At 46.0% G+C, this 26,172-nt stretch overlaps 1 protein-coding gene across 2 annotated transcripts in view; it reads right to left on the bottom strand.

Annotated features, from left to right (window-relative positions):
• Nucleotides 1-3: 3 nt before the first annotated feature.
• SLC25A22 (solute carrier family 25 member 22) overlaps nucleotides 4-26,172 on the bottom strand; it is an 89,741-nt gene continuing 63,572 nt past the window's right edge. Inside the window, exons 7-12 of one of the 2 annotated variants that reach the window (XR_014792159.1) lie at nucleotides 10,981-11,099; nucleotides 7,671-7,842; nucleotides 6,932-7,086; nucleotides 4,271-4,346; nucleotides 1,652-3,241; nucleotides 4-1,537 (exon numbers count right to left, since the gene is read on the bottom strand). Coding sequence is in view for 1 of the 2 variants with exons in the window: in XM_084856719.1 (XP_084712845.1) it covers nucleotides 3,088-3,241; nucleotides 4,271-4,346; nucleotides 6,932-7,086; nucleotides 7,671-7,842; nucleotides 10,981-11,099 (676 nt within the window). In the remaining variant the exon portion in view is untranslated. Of the gene's footprint in view, nucleotides 1,538-1,622; nucleotides 3,242-4,270; nucleotides 4,347-6,931; nucleotides 7,087-7,670; nucleotides 7,843-10,980; nucleotides 11,100-26,172 lie in introns of those variants that run through there. The other variant, XM_084856719.1, reaches the window with a different exon arrangement.

Here is a 26,172-nt window from a genome sequence, read left to right as displayed (position 1 = left end):
TCTCACACGCACCAGTACAAGTTATATTTTGTGCCCTGTTCCATTTTTTCTTCACTTGACAAACATATTTTTTAAAAAGGATTTCTTGCAAGGGGTTGCTTAAAACAAGGTCTCAGCTGCTCTTTGCTTTTTAAAGTGCATAAACTCACCCTAGAAATTGTGCTTCTCAAATCACCAAAGAGTTGTTTGATTTCTGTTTCAGAAATACCAAAACACATTGTTGCAGATGTTCCTGGCCTTGGTAGAGAATCGGTGATTTTATAGTGTGCTCAAACGTGTCAGTATATTTGGTAGCAGCGGCAGTGAGTCCCTTAAGGCCTTCCTCCTTCGAAATGGCATTTGGCCATCCAGGCAAGATATATATTGCAAACACAAGTTTTAAACACTGATTAGATGCTAAAGTGAACAAGGACTTACAGTGATAAAAAGCAGCATGAAATGAAGCAAATTAAATTATTAAATATAGCTCCTATTATAAACCAGTCCTAGCAATTTATCTCAATTATTTTGTGAGTCAGCACCTGCAGCCCTACAATCAGCCTTTCAGCACAGAGATTTTTAACATTTGATTTTCAAGGCCTTATTTACATACCATGGAAAAGCAAAACGAATGCCACATTAAAAACAACAACAAAACTCTCCTTTCTCTTCAAAGAGTCCAACAGTGACATGAATATTCATAATATTTAAGACAACACCAAGAGCAGTTGCGAATAGGGACATCATCTGTGTATAAAATTCCTTTGTATGGACTGGCTTACAAGTAGCATTTAAAGCAATCTACAGAGGCAGAGCAACAAGAAAACAAAGCCCAAACTGCAAGCCAATGGCCTCTCAAGCCAAGTTGTCTGCAAAATTTGTACAGTGCCCCCCCCAAAGGGTTTTATAAAACTTTAAAAAAAGGATGGGAATGTGTGGCCCTCCAGATGTTGCAACCCCCATCGTCCCTTACTACTGGCTATGCTGACTATGACTAATGGGAGCTGGAGTCCAACAACATCTGGAGGGGCACATGTTCCCCCACCCTTGCTTTAAGAGATTTTTTTTTTAATTGTCCTGCAGTGCTGGAAATTCAAACAGCAACATCCTGGTTCACACGATCGTGTCGATGAGCCACCGTGGTTTACAGACACCCATTCCGGAAACCACCCCACACCCCTTGTAGCTTGTTGTGTCGTGCGAACCTGGTGAAGGTGGGTTGTTGGCATGGTTAACAAACCACCCACAACCCTAAAGCAGCCCATGGGTGCCTGCCTACCACGGTGGCTTATTTAATTGCATTTGGCTGATTTATTTAAGCCACTCTGAGTGGATTTGATTGTGCAAACTAGGTCACTTTGTCAGCACTGGAGAAGCAGGTAATTAACTGACTCGATTAAGTGAAACAGAGCCAAAGACAGAGACCGGGTTTGCACAATCACATAGAGAAAAATAAGCCACGATGGTTTATCCCTCACCCCCTGCATGTTCCAGGGGGATTTGCATAATTATGCTTAGCAGCGCAGCTTGTTGTGTCATGCGAACCTGGCCAGGGTGGCTTGTTGCCATGGGTAACAAGCCACCCAGAATCTATGGGCTGTTGTAGAGTTCTGGGTGGCTTGTTACCCACAGCAACAAGCCACCCTGACTGGGTTTGCATGATAGGACAAACCACGTTGCCAAGGGTAATTATGCAAGTCCACTGGCATGCAGCCGGCACAGGCCCAGGAGCAGGGGAGAAGAGGAATAAGCCAGCATGGCTTATTTCCCATCCATGATCATGCAAAGTGGGCCAGTAAAACAAATGAGAAATGACCAATATTAGCATTGGTTTTTCTACTTTTCTATCAAAGCAAAGTCGTTTCTAAGCAACTGCTAAAAAGAACAGAGGAAAACCAGGCCTCACCTTGGAGGGAGAACATATATGTATGGAGGTCCCTGTGGAAGTTGCAGACACACAAACCACCCCCAGCTGCCAATTTTAGCGTGAATAAGACAACTAGCTGGCATCCCTAAAACACAATTCATTGGGAGTTCAGCTAAAAAACAAAACTGGTAACACAGCTGGCGTGAAACGGATTAATTCTTTTGACTTCGGTGCACCTGGACTTCAAAAAATGTGCAAGATAATTCCCACTGATTTCAGCTGAGCTTTGTCTCTCTGTACCATCTGGCATTGTGTAGTACTAACAGCCATAACAGAGATAAACTCTTTCCACTGTACTCCTTGGCATTATCTGTGGTCCCAGAAGGAAACAACAGAAGAATACACATTTTCTAGGCACAGGTTAAAAGACACAGACAACTGAAACACTGGACGGGACAGCAGCATTACCAGCACCAGCCAGACTGATTGGAAGGAATGTATTACTGAGTTGGGTTTTTTTTTTATATCCTGCATTAAAACAAAAACAAATTGATCCCAAAATTATTCAGTATCCCCCTGTCGCAACAGTTCACAGTTGGTCATGACACTGGATAGCACTGTGTTTCCACAGTGCTCTTTAGAGGTGGCGCGCACAACTGCAGGGAAAGGTTGTCCCTTTCATAAAAACAAATGTAAGACGCACCTTCCCCTTTTCCTCCTCCTTCAATATCCGAAGAGTTCATTAAAGTCCAGCTAATTTGGGGGAGGGATGTTTAGAAGACCTATATAAAAACAAAAATGTTGGTTTCAGCAATTACCTGCCTTTTCAATTGACAAAGTGGCTTTCCTTATAATGGGTACCAGCCCCTCGTCTTCCTCACAGCCCTGATCCCAAGAATGGGGGCAGTGGGGAGATGTCCAGTTCTTTTGTTCCTTCTTGATGTGTTGGTAATTCAGAGGACATGGGTGGCTCACTTTCCCCTAGCCAAGAGAAACACCAGGCCTGTAAGATGGCTGGTGCTAGCTAGTGTCTTTGAGACTGATTATTAAAAGGTAAATATGCATTAGGGATCCTCCGTGGGGCAATGGTGGGGGCCATCTTGATGGGAGGAAAAGTAACTGCTTGAAGACAACATTCATTCCCACTGTTACTGCTTCAACCGTTTCTGCCATTGCTCTGACACCACAATGGCAAAGATGACTACGATGGATTCCAATTGGAAGAAGAAAGGTGTGAGGGGTTAATCTCGGCGTCTCGGAAGCATGTCTAGGATGAATTCAGCAATGCCAATGAAATAGACAACTTGTGCAATCCCAAAGAGTGGGGCGATGACCAGAGCTCTGCAATATGCCCCCTTAAAAAAGGCTGTGGGCCCTTCATTCCGCCAGATTTTCCTAAAAAGGTAAACAAAGTAAAACAAATGAGACTACACGCATTCGCCCCCATCACAGCTCCCACCCTGGCTTTGCCAACTGGAACATCCATTAGCCAACATGCTTTATGGCACACAGTTATCTCTAACAAACAGACTTTTACCCATCAGCATATTACTTCACACAATGCCCTAAAGGCAAGGTAAACACAAACACACAGAATGAATGAATCAGAAAAGGAAAGACTTATTAAATCTTTATAGAGAAAAATCTGGCATGCTATTGAAGGTGCTCCACGCCCCCCCCCCCCAACCTGAAGTATGGTCTATCCATACCAGTTTCAGTTTAAAGTAGTGGGAGCAAAGAAAAGCTCAAGACACTCAACCCCCAGTTTCTAAAAATAGGATTTCAAAAGAGACGAAAGGGCTAGTTTCCTGCTCATCCAAATGGGTATTCTGCTGAGAATTGCCCAAATTACCGAATGGCTACTTTGCCTCACCCAAGAAGAACCTACACCAGTGATTGTAAATGTTTTAGCTGTTTAAAAATTGTTTTAAATGTTCTATGTTAGAAATCTGATATTATGTTTTTATTATCTTGTATTTGCCCAGAGAGCTTCAGCTCTTGGGTGGTATAGAAATGAAATAGATGACATGAAAATGAAATGGTCACGTGCCTGGCTGGGGCCCAACATTGGGTGATGGGTGGGTTTTCAAGCCTGCTAGCAGTGGGTGCCAAGAGCAATGCTGAATAGAGGACTGGGGAGGAAGAGGAGGTTCCCTTCAGCGTTGGAATCTCCCAATGGGCCTCGCTAGCGGCTTCGTTACATTTTAATAAGAGCCCCACAATTTGATTTAAGTAGCTCTGAATGCTTCTCGCAGAAAACCAAGCAACACACTCCTATGCAAATAAAAAATATGTTTTTATGCCTGCAAATATCCATAACACCATTGTTTAGTTAGTAACCCCCTATAAAGCTATTCACTAGTGACATTCCTGGGACAGCTGCCCAAACTTCACCTACTCATGATCACCAGAAAGATCACTTACCTGGTACAGTCTATTATTCCTGAGTATGTGTCCTCATTGACTCCCCTCTGCAACGACTGCAGTCTTGTCTTGATTACTGGGGAAAGAAGTCAAGTGTTTGTTACAATCAGTGCTCTAGTCTGTATCCAATTAATTTCTCCAGGCTTCCTTTAGCTGTTTAGACACATGCAAGAATCCTGTCCATGCTGAGCTGGAAGAGATTTTATGAGCTCCCATTAACAACTCCCCCTCCATCAACAGATTATTAGTCTTTATCATTGCGACATGTTTTGCTAAACGCTTCAGTTATTTCTGTCGATCTGATTAAGTCACCTCCCTCCTCAAAACATTACACTGCCTCTCTGCCCCATCCCACATCAACTACAAGCCTCTCAGCCTTTGCTTCTATCATATACAAAACTTGCAGTGCAGCCCTGGTGAGTGTTACCCAAGACTGTGTTTGAGAGGGGCCACCAGCCCAAGATCTCCCCCTGTAAAGGTGTGCCATCAGAGGGCCCCCCCAGCAAGGGCAAAGTCTGCCTTCTCAACAGGCTATGTTCCTACAGTTGCTCAGGAGAGCTACAGACCACCTCCATGTCCCCTTCCCCAACATTCTCCTCTTCTCTTCTATGATTGGTCCAGCCTTTTTCCTCCCTCCACCTTCGCTCCCGGTTCCCCCATCTCTCATCCTTCTCTGCCCAGCTTGGGGTGGGGGTGGGGTAGGGTGGGAAGAGAAGCAACACACACGTGTGAGCCCTCAGTCTAGAGCAGAGGGACTGCAAACAGTCAGGGAACCTTAGGGCACACATGTGAAGCCCTCAGCAACCAATTTTTTTTTTGGAGGGGTGCCACCTTAAGGGGGGGTGAATCTGAAATGTGATGTACTTCTGCATACCTCAGGGCTCCCCCTGCGTATGCTGAATCTTTTGATTTGTTTGTGGGTGGGGCAGTTTGCTGTCTACAGGGGTCAGTATGCTCGGTCCAAGTTGGCAGAGAAAAGAACGGCAGACTTAGAAGTGTGTAGGCCATACCCAGGAAATCTCAGATGCTTGAGAGGAAGCTGTGTAGAACTTCCAGGCAGCCTGGATTAATGATTCTCCTAGCTTCATTGCCTTAGGTAGCTCTTTGCCCCTCCCCACAAGTAGTAGAAGAAGAATATATTATGCCAGTATATGGAAATGTACTCAATTTAGCCAGATAGCAGAATTCTAGATTTCTTGACACAGACTCACTCTGGATTCCTTTGGTCCAGAATTTTAATTTGTTTACTGCTTAGCATCAGCCTGGAGAAATCCTCCCCCATCTCCCCTTACATTCCTTCTTTTTGGGACAAGCTTGCCAATCATCTCACTCACTCATGCAAACTTTTTTCCTTTTCTTCCCCCCATTCTCACAGCAAGTGGCTTGTTCTCCCTTTCTGTCAAGCCAAGATCCCTCCACGTGACCCATTTCTTAAACCCATCCTCTCCTGAACCACTCTAGTCTCACCATCGCCACTCCCTGTCCTCAAGCCACCCCACCACCAATGCTCTCCTACGTCAACCCCTTTATACGCCCTGGCTGCATTCAGACATCACATTTCTCATCAAGCCCTGTGCTTGCGTGCTCCTCCCTCCCCTCCAGCTCAGCTTAATGGATAACTTTCTGATCAGACCACAGTTTGCCATTACATCCAAACTGGTAAACTATAGTTTGCGCAAGCTCTCCAAGCCAGGACTGCCAGCCACGCTTGAACATAAGAGCAAACCAGGAAGTTAGCCATTAAGCCATGCCTATGAAGGGAGAAGGGGAGGGCATGAGCACAAGGTATGGTTTGGAGGACTGGAAAGATGACTCTGACTGCAACCACTCTCAATCCCATCTCTCTCCTATCTCCCCATCCCCAAACAACGTCTTGTCTGTTCATCCTCCAGGCCGAGACTACATCACTTCTGTGTTATGTACACTGCCTGACAGACGACTGGTGCTATAGTCATGGTAAGTCGTTGTGCTGCGTTTCCCCATTCTACAAGGGAAGCCTGTGGTTTGCTCTATCTTTCCAATTCTCCTTTCTCAAACCTCCACCCCCACTAGCTAGAACAATCTGGTCAGCACCTTCTCACTGTGGTGCTGGATGCTTGCAACTCAGTCCATGTGTCCCTCATTCTCACCACTGCATGAGATGGCAGACTGCCTCCTCCAGTGACGTGATGGGCGCTTCCAGACGGAGGGCTCCTAGCACTAACTATCAGAAGGCACAGTGTACCTATTCCACCTTTTGTACTTAACAGATTTTCCGCAGTAAGGAAATAGTCAGAAGCAGCGGCAGGAAAACATGGGAGGGCTACAAATGAAAGACGCTGTCATCTGGGAGCCCCTGTAAAAATTTCATGGATGAGGCAGGGTGATGGCACTTGTCTGGAAGCCAGCCATGTTTCATGCTACATCCCAACACAGAAACACCAAGGGTAAAATCCAACATAAGTCCTACTTAGAGTAGATCCATTTAAATGAATGGGACTTAAGTTAGTCATGACTAACTTAAGACCCATTCATTCCAGTAGGTCTACTCCAAGTGGGGCTTCTGTTGGGTTTTACCCCAGGGGTTCCCGTTTTTCCCTCAGTTTCTATTGCCAGCTATTCTGGTGAACCTCCCCACATCTCCCATGCAGCACCCTGGCTGAATGTCACTGCAGTACATACCATCACAAGGATTAACCGCTACAGCTGCTGTGCTGCCTGCCAGGCAGCCAGCAAGGAAGGAGACGTAGAATGGAGCCTTTTCATCAGGGTTCTTCTGTCCCAGTTTATTCAGGTTTGCAAACAGTGGAAAATAAACTATGGAAAATGGTACATCCCTACAAAAGAAGAAGCAAGAATGTTAGGGAGAACGGAAGAGCTGTTTGCTCTTGTCTTTTACTAGCACTAGCTCTCCATGCTGCCTCTTGTCACTTGTAAGTGACAGCTGGCTGTGTGCACAAGGAACTTCCTCCCTCTTCCACAGGTACCAAAGTCATCAAGTAGTCTCAATCCTCAATTAGTACTATGAAATTCCAGCACAGTCAACTGGTATCACTTTGGCATCTCCAACTGAATCAGCACCCAAGTAAAAGTAACTGCATTTGTTCACATTCATCTCTTGTCACGCTCGCCTCTCACTTCCCTGCCCTCCCTCTCTCCCTAGTTGTCTTCTCCACTTCAAGTTTACGTAGCAAACTTCTTGGGGTAGGAATCTGTCTGTTGTTGCTTGCAGTACTCTGTAAAGCACCACATAGATCAATTAAACTATATTAATAACAATCAAAGCAATAAATATCATCCAACAGAACACTTCTGAGCCAGACAGCAATACTGAGTTATTTCATTAGAACAACACAAACACACGTAAGCCAGACTGTTGTGCTCAATTTGGGTTTTAAAGTACTATCTCCAGAGACCCTACCTTAACAACGTAGCTCCAAGCCCCTTATAAAGTCCTGCGATGCCTTTGCTCCGAAGCAATTCCCTTGTGATTTGCATTGCTGTGGTTCGCGTCTCTATGATGGACTCGGCTGCCCCAGCACTGGTGGAAGGGTTTAACTGAGCCTGTGCCGCCATTAGCTTCTTCTGAGCCGCTGCAGAGGAATCAAGAGAGCATCATCACCTGAAGTCCTGCAGACCAGATGGATGCTACAGCACAAACGCAAAATCCATCATACAGATTTGGACATTCAATAAACAAGATGTCTTGTTCCTGACACCAGGATAAACAGGACGGCCACAAAAGCAAGGGACAGAGCCTTGCTTAAGGACGCCTATACCTCTCTCTGAGCAATATTTAGTCACCAGAAATGGATCTTATTCATTAAAATGTTGCTGTTGGAATTCAGTTCTCTCTTAAGTAAAATGTTTATGTGGCCACCCCAATGTAATAAGTGTTTCCGCACCTCACACAGTAGTACACAGTACACTCCATTTATATTATGTGTGCAACAGATATTTAATCATCTATGACACAGAAAATTCTAACTATTTGCCATGCATGGCTATGACTGAGAGTGAAACTAGATGTAATGCTGGCAGGCCTGTTTGTTTAAACCTGGGCCTGCCTCAGTCCCTCAAGTGGGGTGCTGGGGTTTGAGTTTTAGAGCAAAAGACATCTGTAGCTGAAGGGACCAGAATCCTCCCTGCATTTCTGGCTGTTCGCACAACATACTAACTCACACTCAGTGTCTGAGTGTGTGTTATTTTGAGCTGTGGGTTGTTCGTTGAACCATGGGTTAGCATGTTGTCTGAGCACAGCCAGGGTGGCTTGTTAACCATGCAGTGTGACTTATTTTGTCAAACAAGCCACCTTGAAAACCCATGGTTTGATGTTGGGTTGTTCAGGGTGGCTAGCAAGCCACAGTGCATGGTTAACAAGCTACCCTGGCTGCATTTAGACAACATGATAACCCACTCTGCAGAAAACATGCTGCATTCAGACGACACGATAGCCCACGATTCAACAAACCACCCATGGTTCAAAACAACCCACGAACACTGAACAGCCCTAGTGACTGGGTTCGCACAACACACTAACCTACACTCAGTGGTTGAGTGTGGGTTGTTGTTGAAGTCTAACTTAAATGCAGATCTGCATAGGATACTTGTAAGCCTCTGAATTTGGAGGCTTACAAGCACCCAGGTGCATCCCATAGGACTGAGCCCTAAACAGGGAATTGTAAATCAGTCCATACCAGGGGTGGACCACCTGATGCTCTCCAGATGTTTTGTCCTACAATTCCCATCAGTCCTATGCAGCATAGCTGGAGGTGAGTTGAAGGCCAAAATATCTGGAGGGCTACAAGTTACCCTCCCCTGGTTTATACAATGGGAAGGTACTAGGTCTCCAGCAAAGAAAAGCCATTCCACTAGGCTAGTGGTCTTCAATTGTGCCAGACCTGGGAACCACTGTGAACCAGCTTTTGAAAGGTTTACTTTTCTCCCTCTGACTTTCTGCTACCCCATCCCCCCCCCCCCCCATGCAGCCTAGCCAGGACTTGTGCATCAGCTGCTGGTGCAGAGGCAGCCATTGTAGATTTATTTTCTCTCCTCTCTGCCCTGCCTCCCACCTTCTGGGGCATGGCTTTTTTCCCGTTTGTATTCCAACGTCTTCCCTGACAAGCGGCCAGGAACAATGAAAGGTGACACTGCCACTAGTCACAGCTTAGGTCACAACCCAAATCTGCACGAGGCTTTTGCCAGCCCTAACCCTAGCAATAAGGAAGGCTTTCCAGATTGTCAGTGTTTATAAATATGTTTATTGTCCTAGTAAAGGTCAAACTCTCTAAAAGACACTAAGGGCACAATCCTATGCACGTTGAGACAGAGAAAAGGCCTACAACTCCCAGCAAGTTGTAGGCCTTTTCTCTGTCTAAACGTGCATAGGATTGCGCCCTAAACATATCTCTGAGATCGACAGTCTGCAGTTCTCCGACTGTATCAGAAGATGGAGCCCATGTCAATTCCTGCCTGAGCTAACACATTTGCCTTAAATAGAACACATAGACACTGCTGCAACTGAGACACTAAAGCCCAGCTTTGTGCTGCATTGGGAAGCTTTTGCAGCCTTTGACTTTAACACATTTGCAACAGACGATCTGAATTACAACGGGAAATAGGAGAGATGTAGAAAGAAAGAGGGGCAAGATATTAGGAGGAGGAGATATTAAAAAGTCCCAGCAATGAGCTGGTGTTTATTCACAACAGTCCTGCATGATGGGATGTCTATACTGGGGCTTCAGGAAATGGGCCGCGTCCCATCAAAGATTCAGACTGTGGCAGCAGCCGTTTCTCATTCAGCTCTGCTATGCTATGCAGTTAGATGCTCTTGCACAATTAGAATCAATGGTTAATATACCACATGGCTGTACAATATTAAACTGTCCCCACATACTCTGCACCAGTCAAAAGAAAGGACTCAGTACTGTGGACTTTGTCTTGAGATTGAGCAGAAAAAAAAAAAAGAATTGTAGTTGGGGGGTGGGGAGACGTATCAGTGGTACATATAGTTTTCTGAGGAAAAAACACTATAACGTAATGCTAAAGCCTTTGGCATGCTGCCAGACCCAGTGGGTAGAGGGGGGCGGGGAGAGAAAAGAAAGAAATGTCATAGAAAAGCACAGAGGGCAACTAATCCTCATCCTTCTTGCATTAGTTATCCAGTTTAATAATTCACAACCTGAACACAGCTATTATTTTACCTACTTCCCCTCTCTAAGACAGATATCTAGAGATACAATTTCATTAGGACGGATTTTGTAAATGAGTCCCCCACATCAGGAGAATGAAAAGCGGAGAAAACTCCATAATAATAAAAGGTAGAGGTTCTGTCTGGTGATACAACTGATCAGGGAATCACACAGGGAAAAAGCTGCTTCAGCTAACAGCACCTCTGAAATGGCCCCACATATTTCAGTTTTGCAGTGTTCCCGAAGTCAGCACCAGCCAGACAAATTGAACTACACCTCCCATCAATCAGCTGGCAATTCAGCTGGGGATGATGGGAGTTGTCGCTGAAGTCATCTGGAGAGTGAGAGGTCGGGGAAGGCTGATTTAGGGTATTTGTGCAATGCCCCTCCTTAATACCTTATCCCAGGCTAGTCCAACCCTAGCCCTCCGCCTACCACTGCCTCACACTCAGCCCTCTCCCATTATTTGGGGACCCCATCAGTGGCATTTTCTGTTGCTGCATGAGCACCATGAGGAGAGAAGAGAGACAGGTGAGGTACCAATTCGGCCTGCATCCTGCAGCTGGATTTTGAGCATCTCCATGGGAGTGGTGACAATCACCTGGCAGGTCCCTGCCCCACAGCCAGCCAGCATTTCCTTCAGCAGCGTCAGCTTCTTCCTGACGAAAAGATGGAAGAGAAAGAAACACACACACAAAGAAAATCAGTGGAATGACTGAGCTGGGTTAACCTGCCTGCAGGCGAAGCCATAACCAGGCTTGGTTCATTGAGTGAGATGCCCTGGCTCTGGCGCTTATGGATCACAGAAGAGACAACACTTGGGGAAAGTGAATCGTTGAACACTGGCCCAATGTTATTGCACTGCAAATGACTACAATGAGTCTGGAGACAACCAAGTGGCTCAAACTGCCCACAGCGGTGGGAAGACCCTCAAGAGAAACAAAAGAAGGCACTAGACATCCAGAAGTGTAGTGCTGAATAATCCACTACCACACGCCAGATGTTAAAGCGGCAAGGCCTTGTTTGTTGGGACAGGCCTCTTTGGAAGGAGAAAGCAAACGCTCAGCTCCTGCTCCACTGCCATCCAGCGAGCATCTCTGTTTTTCCTCTGCTGTGCTCCCAAGAAAACGACATCCTGATTTAAACAAGTACATTTGGCAAGAAAGTGCATGTATAAAGAAAATAAAATGCAAACACCAGGGGTGGGGGAGAATTTCTGGATGACTGGCTGTTAGTCTGTATCAGGCAAAACGGGAAAGCTAGTAGCCACCATGAAGCTGACCAAGGACTCATCCTGAAAATAAAGTCATTGTGACATTAGACACTCAGTTGAGTCCTTTTATCTCAGTTCTCCAGCAGCAGAACTGTGGTGCAGATCATAGTACAGTGCTTTCATCACTTCTTTCAATCACAAAAATCAAGAAATTGCTTCAGAGCCATCGTTTCAGAATATAACAGCAGATGCTACGTGCTAAAAATAATATCCTTCTCTTGCTCACACCTCCCTCTAAAACCTAACACTTGCAATCTGAGAGGTTTTTAAATGCCAATTTTGTCATTATACCCAAAAGGGATGACGTTTTGGACACATTCTGAGCACTTGCTATATGCTCATTACATTCCTTAGTGGGATTGCAAAGCAGATCCAAGTAATCAAGCATCTGACTAAGACTGATCAATGGTCAGTCTAATTCACTTCAAATGACATCTCCACACCTTTAGTCTTTGATATCTTCAGGATATTAAACATCTCATTTATAACGGGCTCAAAAAAATCTTAGCATTCGGTGGCAACAAAAACAATTACCAGCACCAATGCCATGCTATCACAGGATTGTTGTTGTTCAGTCGTTCAGTTGTGTCCGACTCTTCGTGACCCCATGGACCATAGCACGCCAGGCTTTCCTGTCCTGTGCTCTCTCCCGGAGCGTGCTCAAGTCCATATTCATTGCTTCAGTGATGCTATCTAGCCATCTCATCCTCTGCCGTCCCCTTCTCCTTTTGCCTTCAGTCTTTCCCAGCATCAGGGTCTTTTCCAGAGAGTTTTCTCTTCGCATTAGGTGGCCAAAATATTTGAGCTTCAACTTCAGTATCTGTCCTTCCAATGAGCACTCAGGGTTGATTTCCTTTAGGATGGACTGATTTGACCTCCTTGCAGTCCAGGGGACTCATAAGAGTCTTCTCCAGCACCACAGTTCGAAAGCATCAATTCTTCGGCGCTCAGCCTTCCTTATAGTCCAGCTCTCACAGCCATACATTACTACTGGGAAAACCATAGCTTTGATTAGACGGACCTTTGTCGGCAAGGTGATGTCTCTGCTTCTTACTATGCTGTCTAGGTTTGCCATAGCTTTCCTCCCAAGGAGCAAGCGTCTTTTAATTTCATGGCTACAGTCACCGTCTGCGGTGATCTTAGAGCCCATGAAAGTAAAATTTGTCACTGCTTCCATTTCTTCCCCTTCTATATGCCAGGACGTGATGGGGCCAGATGCCATGATCTTAGTTTTTGTAATGTTGAGTTTCAAACCAGCTTTTGCACTCTCCTCTTTCACCCTCAATAAGCGGCTCTTTAGATCCTCTTCACTTTCTGCCATTAGGGTGGTATTGTCTGCATATCGGAGGTTGTTGATAATTCTCCCGGCAATCTTAATTCCGACCTCTGATTCATCCAACCCGGCTTTTCTCATGATGTACTCTGCATATAAGTTAAATAAGCGGGGTGACAATATGCAGCCTTGTCGTACTCCTTTCCCAATTTTGAACCACTCGGTTGTTCCATGTCTGGTTCTTACTGTTGCTTCTTGACCCTCGTACAGGTTTCTCAGAAGACAGGTAAGGTGGTCTGGTACTCCCATCACTTTAAGAATTTGCCACAGTTTGTTGTGATCCACACAATCAAAGGCTTTAGCGTAGTCAATGAAGCAGAAATAGACGTTTTTCTGGAATTCTCTTGCTTTCTCCAGGATCCAGCGAACGTTGGCAATTTGATCTCTAGTTCCTCTGCCTCTTCGAAACCCAGCTTGTACTTCCGGTAGTTCTCGGTTCACATACTGCTGAAGCCTAGCTTGTAGGATTTTGAGCATCACCTTGCTGGCATGTGAAATGAGCGCAATTGTGCAGTAGTCTGAACACTCTTTGGTGTTGCCCTTCTTTGGAATTGGAATGTAAACTGACCTTTTCCAGTCTTGTGGCACTCTTCAGCCAAAAAGGCTCCCAAAACAACTTACATATGATTAATAAAAACAGGATGGTCCCCACCCATAGGCTTACACACTATAAGATTTGAAGGAAAAAGGGATGGTGAGGGAGGAGGAAAAAGGCAAACCGAAACATCAGTCCTTAGAGTTAAATAGCAAATCTTATAATGATCAGCTGGGATGGAAAGGGTTTAGGGAAAGGAGAGCCAAATGCAGATGTTCTCTCTGCAGAACAGATGTAGGGGCTCCTGCTTCCCATCTCTCCTTGTGCTGCAGCCTGATGAAATGGCTGTTGCTAATTTACTCCAGTGAAAGGGGTTTCACCCAGCCCCAAGTAACCCAGAAGTTAGTAACTTCTACTGGAGATGCAAGAGGCCACCTTGTAAGTGAGGCAGGTCAATGATCCATCAGGACCAGTACGATCAAAGATAGCAGGTCTCAAACCCATCACTGGAGGCAGATCTCTCCCCACCCCCCACCCGCGTCTTACTACTTGAAATAAGTAGAGACTGCGGAACTGAACAGGATGGCCCATAAAATACACGCCAAAAGTTACATATTGGCAAGGCATAAGGTTCAGGTGCCTACTAGCAGCTCCATCCATGCGGACCCTTCTCAGTGGTTGCTTCGTCCAGTAATTCTAGTGATTTCATGATTAATATGAGCCGCCTTGAGTGCCTTTTTTCTTGGTAGAAAGGCAGGGTACAAATCATACATACAATACATATGTTTGTTGCTTTTTGCCATAGGCCATTGCAGAATGACAAATGCAAACACATTCATCGGGAAAAAAAGCAAGAAGGGAAAAAGCCACACATTTCATTTAAAAATGTACCTTAAATCTTACTAAAATTGCTTACAAAATCTGAGAGTGAAATCACCGCTAGTAAAAACATCAAGCTAGAAATGAGATAAAATTACACATACAGTTTGAAAACAGTTTAAAATGGACCTTGAAACTTGCTAAAATTCCTCACAAGGATAGATAGCCCTATCAGATCGCAGAATCCACTTTACAGTCTACTGCTATCTCATTCAGGGTTCTTGCTCTAATTTTCTTTGCTGCGGTTGCATACAATGCGACTAGATAAAAATGTATTCCTGCTTGTCAGAAAGCAGGTGGATTATTATATTCTGAACTGGCCACCCACTGGGGTACAAATCAAATAACTAAATAAATAATAGACCCAGTGAATCAGCACACTGCCACCTGCACACCACAATGGAAAAGGGTGACCGTTAGGAGTAGAACTAGAAGTCACTCTGCACCAGTGGAGGCAGTGGAACTAGGGAACTGTTTCCAGGTACTTGAGGATGAGAATGGAAGACAGCCTGCAGAGGAAGCATTACAGGGGAACTTGCATGAGAGAGAGCAAGAGGCTAAAGGTCAGTCAAGCAGAGGTGATGAAACCAAGGCCTACAACACAAGAAGAGAAGAGTAGTAGTAGTGGGAGACTCCTTGCTGCATGGGATCAAAACCCAAGTATGTCGTGAAGACCCGTGGACTCGCCAAGTATGCTGTCTCCCGGGAGGACGGATTAGAGACATGACTGAAGGGTTGGCTGCCCTCATAAAGCCCACTGACAGGTATCCCTTTCTTCTCATCCATGTGGGAACAAATGATACCGCCAAGCAGAGCTATGAAGGAATCACGTCAGACTTTGAAGCTTTGGGAAGGAAACTCAAGAATTTTGGGGCTCAGATAGTTTTCTCATCCATCCTTCCAGTAGTTAGAAGAGGGATAGAAAGGGAAAGAAAAATACTCCGGTTGAATGACTGGCTACGAAGGTGGTGCCGACGCGAGAGATTTGGATTCTGGGACCACGGGCTATACTTCCTGGAAGATGGACTGTTGGCAAGGGATGGGTTGCACCTCACAAAGGATGGGAAGAATGTGTTTGGCCACAGCATGAAGAACTTTATCAGGAGGGCTTTAAACTGAATCCTACAGGGAAGGGAGACGTAAAGTTGGGGGTAACAATGGATGAAGGCTCATGCACCGCAATGGAGAGAACAGCTCTAATAGTGCCCAATAATAAATAGTCTTCACAAACTTGTAGGAAGAAAGCCAGACCATGAAGCACATGGTCCGATGTCTATATACTAATGCCCAGAGTATGGGAAACAAACAAAACGAACTTGAACTCTTAATATAGGAGGGAAATTCTGACTTGGTAGGTATAACTGAGACTTGGTGGGATGACTCTCATGGCTGGAATACAGCAATTGAAGGACAGAACTTGTTCAAAAAGAACAGGTGGAACAGAAAGGGAGGTGGGGTTGTACTATATGTTAAAAATACATATCTCTCCACAGAAATACAGGAGGAGGAGCTTGGTAGCCCCATCGAGAGCATCTGGATCAAAATAAATGTAGCAAAGAATAAAAGGAACCTGGTGGTCGGAGTCTACTACTGGCCACCCAATCAAGGAGAAGACGAAGATGAAACTTTTGAAAAGCAAATTGCCAATGTTTTAAGGAAGCATGATGTAGTCGTAATGGGAGACTTCAATTTCCCCGATATTTGTTGGGAGACAAATTCTGCAAAACATGGCCCCTCCAGGAAATTCCTGACTTGTGTGGCGGATAACTTCCTCCTACAGAAAGTAGAGGAAGGAACTAGAGGATCGGCTATCCTTGACTGGATCCTAACCAAGAGAGATGACTTAGCGGATAAAGTAGCAGTTACAGGAACTCTGGGGGAAAGCAACCATGTTGTACTTCAGTTCTTGGTTCTAAAAGAAGCAAAGGCTGAGTGTAGCCAAACACGTATCCTGGATTTTAGGAAAGCTGATTTTCATAAACTCAGAACAATGATCAGTAAGGTCTCATGGCAAGCGACTCTAATGAGAAAAGGAGTCCAAGATGGGTGGGAGTTTTTAAAAAAGGAAATTCTCAAGGCACAATTACAAACAATTCCAACAAGAAAAAAAGGTGGAAGACAACAGAAGAAGCCAATGTGGCTTCACAAAAGGCTTAGAGGTGACCTGAAAACAAAAAAGGACACATATAGGAAGTGGAAGGAAGGGCAAGCAACAAAGGGAACCTGCATGAGAGTGAGCAAGAGGCTGAAGAAGGATGCAGACCTGGAGAGGGTTCAGAGGAAGGCAACGAAGATGATCAGGGGACTGGAAACAAAGCCCTATGAAGAGAGACTGAAAGAACTGGGCATGTTTAGCCTTGAGAAGAGAAGACTGGGGGGAGATATGATAGCGCTCTTCAAGTACTTGAAAGGTTGTCACAGAGAGGTAGGCCAGGATCTCTTCTTGATCATCCCAGAGTGCAGGATGCGGAATAATGGGCTCAAGTTCCTGGAAACAAGATTCTGGCTGAACATCAGGAAAAACTTCCTGACTGTTGGAGCAATACGACAATGGAACCAATGACCTAGGGAGTTGGTGGGCTCTCCCACACTGGAGGCATTCAAGACGAGGCTGGACAGCCATCTGTCAGGGATGCTCTAACTTGGATTCCTGCACTGATCAGGGGGTTGGACTCTATGGTCTTGTAGGCCCCTTCCAACCCTACTATTCTATGATTCTATGGGTGTGTGCTGGTTACTTCTGGCCAAATGGCTGATTTGATGATGATCAAATGATCAGCATGGCTGGTTCAGCAACAGTTCTGCTAAACTAGTCAATGTGGTGTGAAAACTCTCATATCTGGAGGGTCCTTTAAGATACTTCCCATTCAATATTCTGTGTTGCCGCTACATCAACACTGAGAAGCTGTTGTCTGGAAAAGAAGAAACTGCCACTATTGCACTAACCCCAAATATTGCAGCACTTTGCACTGGCATATGATATGCTCTGATGCATTTCATTCCAATGATTCGCAGTGGGAGAGGTCCCATCACCTCTCACCTATCCCATCACCTTGGTCACACAACATTAGGACAAAGCTATCAGGAAGAAGTGGGGTAGGTAATTTTGATTTAAATCACAAAGAGAAAAACAGCAACACTCTTTCTGCATGCAGGACGTGCTAACTGCTGTAGTTCTTCAGAAGATTTAGAGCAGGATCCTCGCCACTGGATAACAACTTGCACTAACAGCCAGAGCAGTAAATGAGGTGGTGTGTCACAAAGTGACTTCTTCAAATCCAAACACGACGCATTTGAAACTTAGAATCTGTGAACTGTCAACACCTTCAACCCTGTGGGAAGAGGCAGGTAGCATAAGGTTCATCCCTTGCCTGGAGGAACTGCCACTACTTAAAGCTTCCCCAAGTACTTTGTTCACTTCCCTAAAGATACCAAATAACTGTTTTGGGGAACCACACGCAGCTAATCCCTCAGTCTGCAGGACTGCTGTTTAAAATTCCTCACCCTCTCATCTGAGGAAGTTATAGGTGTAAGGCTACAGTGAAGATTATCAAATCTCTAAATATAGATTTCCCCTTTGAGAACCTATTTTCACCATACCAAGTCACACCGTTATGAAGGGAAATCAGAGTTGGTGACACCCTTCTCAAGCAATCCATTACTGCAGTTGGCTGGCTCTATGCATGTTGAGTGCCATCTGAGGACCTCCGTTTCCTATATTCTTTTTCTCAAAAGCTCTTTGCCTTCTCAAAGCTTCTGAAGAAAACCTGAACATTTTTGCAGGAATTTGCTGCTTGAGGACTGCAGAAGTATAAGGGGGGATATTGGCTGGGAGCCCTTTGAAAAAGATCCACAATAGTTTCTTTTTAAAAAATAGATTGTTTTTGCTTGATATTTGTTTCATATGTTGCAATCACCTTTTCAAACCTTTCACCGAAAGGACAAAATCTTACTTTCTAAATAAAGGTGGACGCAAGGTAGATCATGGTCTACTGGTGGACCATTGGCTTATTACCTGTGGACCAAGTACCTGCTGATTGCTCATTCTTTCAACCTACAAAGAATGATGGACAAGATGGACCTTGGTCTGATCCAGCAAGACATTACTTAGGATGTGAAGCTAGAGTGCATAATCAGGATCACTTAACACAGTGATGATATGCCTTAACAATTAAGAGATCCTGTGTATGTATGTGCTCTTACTAAGTAAACTGAACACACACAGATTGAACTTAAAAAAAATAAATAAAGCACTCCATGAAAGATTCAAAAACACCTCAAAAATATCCAGGCCCAGACATATTTGCTTTGGGAGCCAGTAACTGTGCAGACCTCTTTTGAGCAAAACCATGTAAAGAATTGGACTAGTTTTCTGCAGAATTGCAACTGTGCTGCAAATAAAGGAATCAGACCTCCAGCAAAGAATCGAGTCCATTACCCAAGAATAAAAACACTGATGTTAAAAAACATCAGAACAGGGCCCTGTCTCTCATGGCTGTGCCAAAGTCTATCTTAAAAGACAAAAGTAGCACATGCTCCTCCAGTCTCTGAAACAAGTGTAAAGAGGCTATTTGGGTGGGACTTCCAGTTGTTAGGGAGAAATCTGCCCATGTTCCTCTGCTTCTATTCCAATATTCCACACCCCAACCCCAGCTTCCTTTATGCGGTTTCATTTCACTGTGATGCAATTAGGACAGTGTACACAGCTGATACTATTCCGATCTTGTTAACACAGCTTTCCCCAATCTGGCGCCTCCCAAATGTGTGGTACTACAACTCCCATCATCCACAGCTAACAAGACCCTTGCTGGTTGTGGATGCTGGGGAGTTGTAGTGCAACACATATGGAGGGCGCCAGGCTGGGGAAGGCTGTGCTACACACTTTCAAAAATACTGAACTTAGTTGGTGTCTATAATATAATAAAACAGATCACTCTGTTTAGTAGATCACTCATTAGCACCAATTAATTAATTTTGTTTAATGGAATTCATTTGGCCCAAGACCTAGATTCCCCTTTCAGCCTTGCTCTTTGCTCTTCAGGATGGGAAAAAAGAACCAGAAATTCTGAAGAAATTCCAAACTCTTGGAAGGAGCAGTGAGGAAGGGCAAAACCTTGGAAAGGCTGTGGATTTTGGCGAAAGCTTTGAAATCTCATGGGTTAGGCATCAGCACATAAAAGGTTTTGGACTCCAGCATGAAATCTTTTCATGAGCCAGAGCTTGCCAGCACACTCAAAAGGCATTTGGCTCAGCAACAAGCATAGTGGAAAATTCTTCACATGCATTATAAGAATAAAGCATCTCGGATTTCTGTTCACCAAGCAAAACAATACCACTTACATAAAGCAAGGGGAGGGGTAATGATATCAATTTCCCTGCTGATTTTGATTGCATCCGCAAAGAAACAGCTAATGCGATAATGCTTAGTGGATAGCAAGAGAGAGAGCTAAAATCAGCAGCTTTCCAGCCCCACTCTAGAACAACAAACAAAGCAAAGGTCAAGACAAAAAAAGAAAAAAAGCAATGTTATGCAGTACCACAAGGAGGAGTCAGTATTAATGATGATGAAGTACCTTGTGAAAAACAGTAATCAGAAATATTTTAAATGCTTGAAAATAGTATGAGAAAGCAATGCTTTTTATTAGCAATGTTTGAGCCACAATACAACGAACAGACTAATTCATGGGGCAAAGCTAGGGCTCTTTAAAGTTGCGGTGTACAATGCAATGCAACCTGACAACGAACAGGTTGCATTGTCAAGAACAAATCCTGCCAGACAAATCTGATCTCAATTTTTGATCAGGTAACCTCCCTTGTGGATTGTGAGAATGCTGTGGACATCATTTACCTCGACTTCAGCAAAGCTTTTGACAAAGTGCCCCATGATATCCTGATGAGCAAACTAGCTCAAAGTGGGCTAGATAAAACAACGATCCGGTGGATCCACAGTTGGCTATAAAACCGGACTCAAAGAGTGCTTATCAATGGGTTCTTCTCAAACTGGGGAGAGGTAACGAGTGGGGTACCATAAGAAATTCCGTTGTCAATGCAACCTGACAACGAACAGGGCCTGCAGGAGAAGCCACCACCACCACCACCACCACCGGGGAAGAGGCGTGCTTGCCGCCGCTGGGCCTGCTGCCGCCGCCGCTGCCACCACCACCAGGCCTTCCTTGTGGACTTCTGCCTGGCAGACCGCCAGTCCCTGCAGGACCAGGCCCCCAGGTACCGAGCCAGCTGTGCTGCTCCACCTGCCCCTCCCTGGAGGGGCTACATAAGCTGGCTGGCTGAGGTGGCCTGGGACAGCCAGGGCCTGCAGGAGAAGCCACCACCACCGGGGAAGAGGCGTGCCTGCTGCTGCTGGGCCTGCTGCTGCCGCCGCCGCCGCTACCACCGCCACCAGGCCTTCCCTGTGGACTCCTGCCTGGCATTTTTAAGGGGATTTTAATTGTTTTGTTCGTTTGTTTTATTTTGTTGGGGGGGATTTTGTTGTGTTTTTAGGGGTGGGTAGCCTGCCTGATAGGCGGGAGCGAGGGGGCATGTGTCCACCTGATGGAGGCAGTGGGGGGAGTGTTGGGGGCCAGAACATACCGAGGCTGGGCGGCAGGCGCTGGCGGAGCGCTAGGGGCAGGCCATGCCAGGTAAGGGGAACAAAGGAGAGATGTGTAGTATCTGTCCCCTGCTCCGGGCCTGTCCAGAGCCAAAGGATGGCTGGGGGAGGCGTGACCCCATCTTCTGGCCTTTGTTTGCTGCTCTGCAATGCCAGGTCTGTTACCCAGAAAACCTCCCTCATCCATTACATGATCCTGGATGAGGGTGCAGACCTGGCATGTATTACGGGGACCTGGCTGGCCGAGGCTGCTGCTCCAACCCTTGCAGCCATGTGTCCAGCTGGATTTTCGTATGCACAGCAGCCGAGGGCTGGGGATCGGGGAGGGGGAGTGGCTGTTATCTACTGAGAGTCCTCGGTCTTCACCAGACCCCCTCTCCGGGAGACCAAGGTTGTTGAGTGCATGTACTGGAGGTTGGGCCTGAAGGGCAGTCTGGGGATTCTGCTCGTGTACCGTCCACCCCGCTGCACGACTGACTCCCTGGCCGAGGTGCTTGAGGTGGTCTCTGATGTGCGTGTACAGTCCCCTAACTTACTGGTGTTGGGGGACTTCAACATACATTCGGAGGCCATCCTCACAGGAGCACCTCGGGACTTCATGGAGACCATGGCCTCCTGGGAGCTGCACCATATTCTAACTGGGCCCACCCATGTAGCCGGTCATGCACTAGACCTTGTGTTTGTTTCTGGAGAAGCAGGGAGTGATCTGGAAGTCGGGGGTATATCCACCACCCCCTTGTCATGGTCAGATCACTATCTGGTGATGTTGGACTTCTCGGTTCCACAACCCCTCCACAGGGGTGGAGGACCCATTAAAATGGTCCGCCCCAGACGTCTTATGGATCCAAATGGATTCCTGAACGCGCTTGGGGATTCTCTGGGGAATGCCAACGGCCACTCGGTCGAGACCCTGGTGGGTGGCTGGAATGCCGCAATTACTGGGGCATTAGATCGGGTGGCTCCGAAACGCCCTCTCCCCCTGAACAGGGCTCGGACTGCACCATGGTTCAATCCGCGGTTACGAGCTCTGAAACAGGAGGTGAGACGGCTAGAGCGCCGGTGGCAGAAGTCTCGCTCCAAAGACGATCAGACACGGGCTAGAGCTATATCTTCAGCCTATCACGTGGCGGTGAAGGCAGCAAAAAAGGAATATTATGCTGCCTCCATCGTGTCTGCAGAGTGCTGCCCCAGGAGGCTGTTCCAAGTGGTCCGGAGCCTGGTCGGTCCTGTGGCTCCGGAACCACTGGAGCATTCTAAGGCCTCCTGTGAGGCTTTGGCAAGGCACTTTGCAGATAAAATTGATCAGATTAGGTGTGTTACTCTGCACACTGTGGATACAGTTAGTGAGCAAGAGGCGGCCTGTGGCAAACCGGTTTTGTGGGATCGGTTCCAGCTTCTTCCTCCTGATGAAGTGGACAAGGTGCTTTCATCTGTAAGGCCGACCACCTGCTTACTTGATCCTTGCCCATCTTGGCTCATTATGAGCTGCAAAGAGAGACTGGGTGAGGGGATCAAGGCGGTGGTGAACGCCTCCCTTGAGGAGGGAGTGATGCCATCAGCCCTCAAGGAGGCAGTGATAAGACCGCTCTTAAAGAAGCCCTCCTTGGATCCTCAAGTTCTGAACAACTTTCGCCCAGTCTCAAATCTGCCATTTTTGGGCAAGGTGATTGAGCGGGTGGTGGCGATGCAGTTGAAGGCACACTTGGAAGAAACTGATTATCTAGACCCATTTCAGTCGGGCTTCAGGCCTGGGCATGGGACAGAAACGGCCTTGGTCGCCTTGGTGGATGATATGAGGAGGGCTCTGGATAGGGGTGAATGCTCCTTTCTTGTTCTCCTCGACCTCTCAGCGGCTTTTGATACCGTTGACCACGGTATCCTCCTGGACCGCCTGGAGGGGTTGGGCATTGGAGACACTGTATTGCGGTGGTTCTGGTCCTTCCTCTCCGGCAGGTACCAGAGGGTAGCACTGGGAGAGGAGGTTTCGGACCCGTGGCCACTTACTTGTGGGGTGCCACAGGGTTCCATCCTCTCCCCGATGCTATTTAACATCTATGTGAAGCCACTGGGGGCTATCATCAGGAGGTTTGGGGTGCAGTGTCATCAATATGCGGATGACATGCAGCTCTACCTCTCATTCAAATCTTCACCAAGGTTGGCCGTAGAATCCCTGTCCAAATGTCTGGAGACGGTGAGTGGCTGGATGGGGAGGAATAAGCTGAAGCTCAACCCTGACAAGACCGAGGTACTTTTGGTGGGAGACAAGAGGAGGCTGGGGGATGTTGACCTGGTGTTGAATGGGGTACGGCTACCCTTGAAAGACCAGGTCCGCAGCCTGGGGGTCATTTTGGACTCCCAGCTGTCCATGGAGGCTCAGGTGTCAGCTGTGAGCCAGACAGCACTGTATCAACTCCATCTGATACGGCGGCTGCGCCCCTTCCTTCCCGACCATCTGCTCCCATCGGTAGTACATGCCCTGGTCTCCTCTCGTTTGGACTACTGTAATGCGCTCTACGTGGGGTTACCCTTGAAGACGGTTCGGAAACTGCAGCTGGTACAGAACGCGGCGGCTCGCCTGATTAAAGGCAGCCGCCGGCGAGATCACATCACTCCAGTGCTGAAGGAGTTGCACTGGTTACCAGTTGTTTTCCGGGCCAAATTCAAGGTGTTGGTTTTGACGTTTAAAGCCCTATATGGTTCCGGCCCAGCCTATCTTAAGGAGCGCCTCCAGCAACACCAGACAGGCCGCTTAACAAGATCAGCCTCGGATGGCCTTCTCTCTGTCCCATCAGCCAGGACAGCTAGACTGGTGGGGACGAGGGAGAGGGCCTTCTCTGTGGTGGCCCCCACTCTGTGGAACTCCCTCCCTAGGGAACTCCGTCATGCCCCCTCTTTAATGAGCTTCCGTCATGCATTAAAAACGTGGTTGTTCAGGCAGGCATTTGGGGTGGGCTAGGGTATTTAAAAAAAAAAAATTATGGTAAAATTTTATTGTTTTAAATTGTTTTATGGTGGGTTGTACATCGCCCAGAGTGGCTGGGTGACCAGTCAGATGGGCGATTAATAAATTTAATAAATAAATAAAAAATAAATAAACAAGCACAGTATTCTTAGGGCTGCAAGAATGCACATCATGAGATTAAAAAAAGAAACAAACTTGTATTACAGGGACGTTTCAGTACAGAGGAAAGGGAAAAAAAGAACCCTCCCCCCACTTATCCAGAAACCTTCCATTTATATAGCAATAAGGTTTCAGGCCCAAATCTTCAGTATTATATAGAACAGTGGGGAAGGTTTCTGAAGGGTGAGAAAGAGTTTCCGTTTTGCTCCCCCACTTCCATCCTGAAACCCACCATGAGGCACAAACATTACTACAAGGCTCCTGTTCCAGGTTGGCTGGAACTCTGAACAGGAGCAACATTTTGTTGAGGATAACCTGTATTATATAAAAGCAAGATCCCAATGTTCTGTCCCACCCTTCAAACATTCTGCCTCACTCTAGTGTGACTAAGAAACAGAATCTAGGATGAAGCGATGCAGACAAGAGCAGGCTTGATTCTCAGTGTCTGGACTCATGAATGGCAGGGAACAATTTTAGCCCCCATCCTAATGGCGTTTGAATGCACCTTTAAACCTTTTCCCACATAAGTGAACAGTCCTGATTTGCACCCATTAGGAAAAATAAACCACTGTACTTGGTGACACTTGCTTATCACCACCCTATCCTTCCATGAACATCAGCTAGTTCCAAGATGAAGGCAACCACATCGCGAGTTTTGAGAAGGCTTAGGCATGCAAACACACAACTGACACCTGCAGACTTGTAAATGCTGACAATGTATTAATTCAAGTCAAGTTCTGCCAGTCCCTGTACATTTGCTTACCCCATCATAGGTTAGACATACTCCACAAACTAACCCTCCACTTCTATGTCCTGTACATAGCACATTTGAGGGCTCTAAGATGTTGAATATCAGCAGCAACACTACATTCACTTTAAGAAAGTGGCCCTAATATTTGTTGGTCTAGAAAACTGGCTAAAATATTGGAAGGCAGCCAACATTCCAATGTATTATTTTCTTTTTTGGGAGACCTCTGCATTTTATGGGACTGTCTTGTGAGCTGTAATGCTTAATCAAGACATTAAAATTCAAGCCACAACAGCAGCTGACTTTTTGCTGCCTCTGCAAACACTTTGCTTTGCAAAAGCAGCAACAGCATTAACTGAGTGCTAATGCACTTTCTTTCTCTCTGTACATACACACAGAGAATATGCAGTGCTACATCCCCCTCCCGCCCCCCACCACAATGCAAATACATTCTATGATGCTACAAGGCAGCCTCTATAGCCAGATGTTTGTACCAGGTAAAACCAGTTCCCCCAAAGTGGCCCTGCCATTATAAACAAGCCACTTAACAGCCATAACATCCTAATTACGTTTGCCAAGAAATGAACTTGCATTCATCCTGCAAGCAGTGTGACCCTGGGGTCCAACTTCAATGGTCATATTTCATTGTAAATACACAGGCCGTGACACCCGAGGGCTTGTAAAAAGTCCTGTGGATCAACAGCCAGTAGATTCACGATTAAGGCTGCACACAGACAACATCTGAAAAGCAGTTACAGCAGCAACATTAATTAACTCAGTAACTCCTGCTTAGACAAATAACTATGTTATGCAATGCTTATGAGCCCATCTGGGGAAAAAAATTCTACTGGAGTTCTATTTATTTATTTATTTATTCATTTCATTTCTATGCTGCCCAATAGCCAAAGCTCTCTGGGCGGGTCACAAAAATGAAAACCAAAGAGCACACAATAAAACAATACAAAATATATAAAACATTAAAACCACAGTAAATAATACAACCATAATAAAACCAGAATAAAACCTAGCAGCAATGCAGGGATTTAAAATACAGATTTAAAACAGCAAAGCTAAAAGTCTAAAGAGCTAAAATGCTAAAATGCCTGGGAAAATAAAAAGGTGCCGGAAAGAATACAACGTAGGTGCCAGGCGAACCTCACTAGGGAGCTCATTCCACAGCCAGGGTGCCACAGAAGAAAAGGCCCTCCTCCAAATAGCCACCTGCCTCACTTC

The sequence above is a fragment of the Heloderma suspectum genome, chromosome 1 (assembly GCF_057233095.1).
Source record: "Heloderma suspectum isolate Gila_16-S chromosome 1, 16-S_ref, whole genome shotgun sequence".
Taxonomy (NCBI): Eukaryota; Metazoa; Chordata; class Lepidosauria; order Squamata; family Helodermatidae; genus Heloderma; species Heloderma suspectum.
The sequence above is the reverse complement of the archived record's forward strand: the minus strand, read 5'-3'. Positions and strand labels throughout refer to the sequence as shown.